Genomic DNA, 7,608 nt, shown 5'->3' with positions numbered 1-7,608 from the left:
CATCACGGAAATTAACCCTAAAAGGTCGCATGTCGTACATGTTAGATTGGGCATAGTCAAGAGTGGCTCTAGAATCAGGAATTGTCACGGGATTGCAATTCAACAGGAAGCTGCAAATAATCAGAATGAGACTGTTTGGTAAATTAAGATTATATCGGTTAAATCTGGACGACTAAGATTGCTGGTTAGCATGAAAATTGTACCAGTATCACACCCAATAGTATTGTTTGATGGGTTTGTCATGTTTCTAAAACCTGATCCATCTGTCGAGCCAACGGCCAACCACATCCCAAGGAAACACCATTAGCCCGTATTGATCGAATTAAGCCCATATGTGAGATTAGAAGTTAGGGACACTTAGCCCCGTTGTGATAAAGCCCCTGTTAACTATCTAAAGAACCCGTATAACCAGTGGTGAAGCAATGGGTTTTTTTCCTATTGGTTCGTAATTTTTCTGTGCTTGAAGTTTTTGCGGCTTCAAAGTTTTCAGGTCTGGACAAGTCAGATTGGTTCCGGTCAGATAATAAAAATGCAATATCATTTTCTTAATAAAAGTATCGTCAACATTGAATGCAATATTATAATTGTTTTATACGTGTTTTGAAAATGATTCATAATATTTCAATGGAAACTTTTAAAAACAACTTTTTAATATAATAAATTTAAACATCATTCATATATTTTTTATTATACTATTATATATGTTAATTGAGTTATAATTTATTGTCTCACTTCATAATTATTTTTGGGCTTCTCTATTACTCTAAATTGGATTATTACCTTATTGGCCTAGTTTATCATTCTATTCTATTACTCTATAATAATTGGATTATTAATTACCTTATTGGCCTAGTTTATCATTCTTATTTAGTAATTTTTTTAGTTTTCTAGAGCTTTTAGATTTTATAAAAAATAGTTAATTACTAAAGCATTTTTAGCTAAAAGTTTCTTAATCGGTAGTTTCGAATGTTTTTAAAAAATGATAATGGGTTCGTCCGCGAGTTTAGGTTCGTTCGTTAATGCGATACTATACCTATATAGAATACCAAAAAAATGATTGAGTTCGGACGAACCTGAACCTGAACCCTAACACACACCTCCGCCACTGCATATGGCCGGTAAACAACTAATATACTATTTGCTACGTTTTAGAATTTTGAAGCAGATTCGCACTAAAAAAAAGTAGGACATCAAACCAAAGTGATAACTAATTTAAATGGTTAATTAATTTGACGGTTATAAACACAATCGCGAACATAATATAAATGATGTATTGATCAATCAATCTATATTATTATTTAGTATTTTTGAATATCTTAATGTGTGTTAGTTTCACTAGCATCAATGTTGTAAGAGCATTTTCATTTAATCCCTTAAATTTTCATAAGAGTTTTTATAAATTATAGGATACTAAGTTATTGACCCGTGTACGACACAGGCGGAAATATAGAAATCGTCGAGTACACACATATCATTTAAAACGACAAGATGTTTTTTAATACATTTTTGAGACGACATTATGTTTATAATTGCAATTCATATTCATATGGAAAGAAAGTATTGAAAATCATAAAAAACTTACAAAAAATGAAGTTACATAGTAGAATGTAGGGGTGAGCAGAAAAACGAATTAACTGAACCGAAACCAAATTAACTGAAAAACGAACAGAAAAAACCGAACCGAAGCATTAACCGATGGCTAATTTTTTGTTTATTTTTTTTGATAACCAAATTTTCAGTTACAACAAAAACTTTTTGTTGTTTATATACAACATATATTATAATGGAGCTCTATAACAAGGAGGGTGTTGCAAGTATGATGAATCCAACCTGAAGATCTTACAATTACACAATTACAATAGAATATTTAATGATATAATTCAAGATTGTTGTTCGTCTGTATCACATATCTTCTCAAATATTCATGTGACATTTTAACTAACTATTTCCAATGCATACATGAATTAAAAGGAGCCCGCTTATAATCTTAAAAATATCACATTTGTCCCTAATAACTTTTCAGCCCATAAATTATAAGCCAATATAATTTCTATGTTTTTTAAAAAAATTTCAACTGTGATTGATAATGCTTACCTAGACCAAGATCAAACCTGAAGTCTCTTGGTAGGCCGCAAGTAATCGAATATTAGAAAATTCAGATAATTATATTGATAAAATCCTGTTTAATCATGTTTAGTTAACTAAAAAGCATTTTAATTGAAGACTATATCAAAATAGCACACATTAGGAAGTTTATGACAAACATAAAACGCTACATTAGAAAAAGATAAAAGAGTGTGGAACTTGTTTTATTATTTTCCATGTGGGGCTAAGAATATAAAATCAACCTATCATTAAATAAATTAAACAAATGTATATTCCTAAGAAAAATTATATTAACCAAATGAAGTTAAAAAGAGTAACCTCAACATGCTCAACACCATTAACATCCTTCCAGACCCTATAAGGTATTTGTTGGCGAGCTGCTCGGTTTCTACTTTCTTAACCCTATCTAGTATTAGGTGAGTCAATCCTGACCCTAACCTGATGCCCATGAATAATGCTATATTTAATCATTTCTTGATTTAAAAAAAAAGCTAGAAAATGAAGAAACCCTAACCTAGTGCCCATGAATAATGTTATGTTTGTTAAAAACCATGTAGCTGATTGAACTAAAAAGAATGAAAATCAGTAAAATAGCAGATACAAGTAATAAAATATGAAACTTATGCAGCAACAATGTAAGCGATATCAATCATTGGCTAATTGATCGATGACCAAAAGATTGAACTTAGGGTTTGGAAAAAGTAAAATAATAGATGCAATAAGAACCATTACCTGTTTGTTAATTGAAGACTTAGAAGAGACTATTAAAGTATGAATTGATCGTGGGCATCACGATTTAAGGAAAAAGATGTTGTGAATGGGAATTATAGGGAAGAAGAAGAATGAGCGTGAGAAAAGGAGTGGGAGCGTAGAGAGAAACCGCACTGTAACTGTTATGTTATAATGCTTAGATTTAATTTCAGAGAATTTCTAGAGTTAGAATTTAGGGGAAAGAAAGTTACAAAGGTATTTTGAATTAATAAAATGATATTAAATTCTAAGGTTGTAAGATATATATGGAAATTAGTGAATGGAACCAATAAGAATTGGACAAAATGAATTTTTTTAATAGATATATAGATAGTTAAGAGTGTTTGTGAGTGAATGAGAGAAAAAAACTAGTTTTTTTTATTTTTTTTATTTTTAAATTTGCAAAAAGCTTGTTTGCCCCTATTTATTTTTTTATATTTGTTCAAATTTGTTGTGAGTAGAAAAGAGAAACTATAATAATAAAGGTATAAAAAATATTATTTAATTAAACACAAAAAAGAAATGTAGTGTTTTTAATGTAATTATAGATATAAAGATGAGGGACGGGCTGAGAATGCTCTTAGAGCACTGTCATCCCTTCCGTTGTCTCTAAATCTAAAATTACACTAAAATCACTATATTTTCTCCTTCATTTCAATTAAAGAATACCTTTTTTTATATCTTTATAATTACATTTTCTCTCTAATTCATTCACAACCACTTTCAAACAATATTAAAAAAATTTATAAGATGCTACATGAACTTTTCAAATATACAGAAAAATCATTGCATTTTCTCCATCCTCTACTTACAACACCCTAAATCACTCCATAAATTATAAAAACTTCGCTCACATAATTTGATGGGTAGATGGTAAATGCTCAAAGAGTTTATGGTTTTGGGGGATAAGAGTTTATGGTTTTGGGGGAGGATTAGTGGGGCTCACCCACTAACAATCAATCACATTCATACTTTTTTTTTAAATCTAGCTAAACCACAACGCGTTTATCAAAAAATGTAGTGAATAAGTTAAAGCACACTGCCTGCATAGCAGTTACGTGACAATTTAAAGCTTCAATCTTACTCGACATTTGATTATCCATTGTCATCTATTTGTAGATTTTTCTTGAAAGCATTATTTTTGTAACACCTTTGATTCAAAGCACAATTCCAAAGAACTAAAACTCATCCAAACCAAGTCTTGATTAAACTATAGGGTACAATTTTCATCTATCAAAGTCTTGATAGTCGTTTAAAAGAAAGAGTAAACGTAAACATAAAAGTAAGTGTTCTTTTATCGAACCTAAAGATCGTGCCACAAACATGAATGAATCAAAACACGACACCAACCAATACTCACATGTTGACAGTTGACACAATTACGATCTTTTAACCCCAAAGAGACCATTATTTTTTTATACACATTATACTTCTATATATTACTTTTACGTTTTAAATATTCATGTCTAAACACCGGTAGTTTAATTTTAAACCTTGGTAAAAAAATAAAATAGTTTAAATTACTAATTAAAACACATTTAAAAATAGTTAAACATACAAGATTTAAACCTGACTCAAACCCGACTAGACTAAAATCAAACCTACCAATTTCATATTAGGCCTTTATTTTGTCTTCTTGTAGTGTTAAAACATCATGCATCTAGCTTCAAATATATCCAACGGTTCAATCTTGATTGACATTTTTAGTGAAAATAAAAACTAAAGTTAAAATAAAACCCTCTTAAAAAGTTAGTTAACTTAACCTTTCCCATAAAAGTTTTTATTTGGTATACCAAGTCAACCCTATTAATCTACTACTAATCATTTTTATTCTATTTTATTTAAATATAACTACTAATCATTACATAATAATTATTTAAACTACTAATATCTATTTTTTAATTAGGTTTTTTTAAAGGCTATTGTAATTAGTTTTTTGCAATACTAGTATGAATAATAGTATATTAAATATTTTATTATACAATTATGAATATTACTAGTCTTCTAAAAAGTACTCAAATATATAAATACGAAAATACAAGTTCATTATGAATGTAAAAACACTAAAATAATTAATCACTTAAATCCACAAACCCACTTTCAGGACGATAAAGTTGGCTGTACAGTTCTAGACGCGACTTATACATTGTTTCCCACCTAACTGCAGACCGGCTAATATTGTTAAGATTCCAATAAGGCGTGATAACAGGCATTGGGGATTCTCCTTGTAACTCTACCATGACATAATGGGTCTCACCAAATACTAAAGCAATTGTAAGAGCTCTGTGATGTTGACTTTCTTCTGGACCACTCCAAAATGGGAAAATAGTGGTACTGCCTGACATGCTTAAAGAATGGATGATAACACCAAACCTATTGGCAATCAGAACACCTGCCTCAGGCATTTTCATCCAGTGTTCTTCTGGACAAGGTGACCCAAAAAAACACAAGTCATGATACAATGAATTTACATCCCTGACAAACATATCTTTATAAATATTTTAGAAAGTTGTCCCAATCACGTGCTGACCTGATAGATTGCCTACAGTTCTTGAATATGTTGCGACTAATGTGCCATCTACAAAGTAATTGAGTAGCATTCGGGAAAACTTCTTTGCATGCATTCACTAACGTGCCTTCCATATGCTGTACAGGCGGATGGTTATGTTCATCACATATCATCGTTAACGTCCAGGAATTATATTCTATTGAATATTTCCCTTCTAATTCGAATGGGCAGTCAGTTTTTTTTGTGCCAGAAACTTTACTTGAATCCTTAACTTTATATTTTCCGCCACGATCACACATGATTACAACTTTCTACACGAACCCATTAGGATATTTGTTCGATCTTTTAGTGACGACGACAACACCAAGAGAGCGTGCCAAGTTTTGTACCAATTCATCAATTCTTCATGGGACCCGAACACCTAAAAATTAATAAAAAGTTAATAAAAAGAATAGATAATACACTTAATAATAAAAAGTTAATAAAAAATGTGTATATATAAGTTAATAAAAAAGAATAAATGATACACCTAATAATAAATGTGTATCATTAAATGCTGACAACTAAATGCTGACAACTTTTGGTTTAATGCTGACAACTTTTGTTCTTTGACTTTGGTATATTTTTTGGTATATTTAACAGAACCCTTAATAAAAGAGAATTAAAAATCTTGAATAGTTGCTCATTGGGCAACTCACATGCATAGTTTTCACAAATCAGTACCTTTTTATTGTTTCTGTTCACTCACTTTCATTCATCCACCTGCCAGTTTCAAACCCCTTATTAAATCCCAAAACCCAAACCTCAATCAGACAACAATGCAAGACCCTATTGGAATCCCAGCTTGTTTCTCCGCGGGTGAAGACTCCGCCACCATAACCAAATCCGGCCAAAGCGTCTTCATGTCCGTTTACAAGACGAAAATCGCCGAACAATCCCGTTTGATCACCGTCACTTGGTGCAAAAACTTGCTGCTTCACGGGCTATCGGTGTCGGTTGAGGGCCCGGAAACCGAGCATGCGTGCAAAGTCGAGTTGAAGCCGTGGAACTTTTGGCGAAAACACGGGTCGAAAAGCTTCGTAGTCGATGGGAACCCGCTTGACATATTTTGGGACCTAAAGTCCGCAAAGTTTCACGGTGAAACCGAGCCGGTTTCAGAGTATTATGTCGCGGTGGTTTCCGGGGAGGAAGTGGTTCTTGTTCTTGGTGATATGAAAAAAGATGCGTATCGTAAAACGGGCTGTAGGCCCGCTTTAACGGACGCGGTTCTCGTTTCGAGAACCGAACATGTTTTTGGTAAGAAGAAGTTTCAAACACGAGTTAAGTTTGATGAAAAGGGGGGTTTTCATGATGTTTTGATTGAGTGTATTAATAGAGGTAATGCCGATTTAGAAATGGAGATTCGGATTGATGGCGATTTAATGGTTCATGTGAAGCATCTTCAATGGAAGTTTAGAGGCAATGAATTGATTAAATTTAAGAAAGGATTTATTGAGGTTTATTGGAATGTTCATGACTGGTTGTTTAGTCCTGGTTTAAGGCATGCTTTGTTTATTATTAAGCCGTCGGCTTCGCCGCCTCCGGTGCCGCCGGTGTTGACATCTCCAGCGGGTGTTTGTGGTTCTGTACAAGGGTTGGATTCAGTTTATTTGTATGAGTTTTGCTTGTTTCTCTATGCTTGGAAGGTTGAGTGATAGGAAATGGTTATTGTTATTATTTTTGTATTTTAAAAAGCTTAAAGAAGTTGATATATCTTATTGCTCCTTCTTATTGAAAACCATTTGTTTCTAAATAGACAACAATCATAAAATTCGATGTTAAAAGATCTCTATTTTAGTGTGCAAACCTTAACCGGTAGGGTGAATGGTTCAAAATGTGCAGGTAGTTAATTAATAAGTGATCTTTTAATAATGGTCCAACCAGCTGGTTTGGTGAAGTTGCAAAACCCTGATTGTAATAATCGCAACTTTTTTCGTTTAAAATTATAGATCTCTATAGTTACCATCAAGTGATCTTTTAAGTTATTGACGTTATAATAAATTTGTTATAATCTTTAAATTAATTTTTAATAAGAAAAGTAAAATTTCATTTTATTACTAATAAGCAGTGGCGGACCCAAGATTTTTGGACAACGGGGTCCTATTTTTTTGGTGCTCAAAATTTTCGGGCTGGTTGTTTTTCGGGTCAGGTCGAGGCGAAGAACATAATAAAAAACAATATCATAAAACACAAAATACGATGTC

At 32.1% G+C, this 7,608-nt stretch overlaps 1 protein-coding gene across 1 annotated transcript; it reads left to right on the top strand.

Moving 5' to 3' along the window:
- Positions 1–6,183: 6,183 nt before the first annotated feature.
- Positions 6,184–7,059, top strand: LOC143535476 (uncharacterized). Its single transcript, XM_077029713.1, has one exon. It carries the CDS (start codon positions 6,184–6,186, stop codon positions 7,057–7,059), a length of 876 nt encoding a protein of 291 aa, XP_076885828.1.
- The last annotated feature ends 549 nt before the right edge of the window (positions 7,060–7,608 follow it).

The sequence above is a fragment of the Bidens hawaiensis genome, unplaced genomic scaffold, assembly GCF_021521415.1.
Source record: "Bidens hawaiensis isolate Kalapana, Puna unplaced genomic scaffold, B.hawaiensis_p1.1 tig00010474_1, whole genome shotgun sequence".
In the NCBI taxonomy this organism is placed as follows: Eukaryota; Viridiplantae; Streptophyta; class Magnoliopsida; order Asterales; family Asteraceae; genus Bidens; species Bidens hawaiensis.
This window is presented reverse-complemented; position numbering and strand designations above follow the sequence as displayed.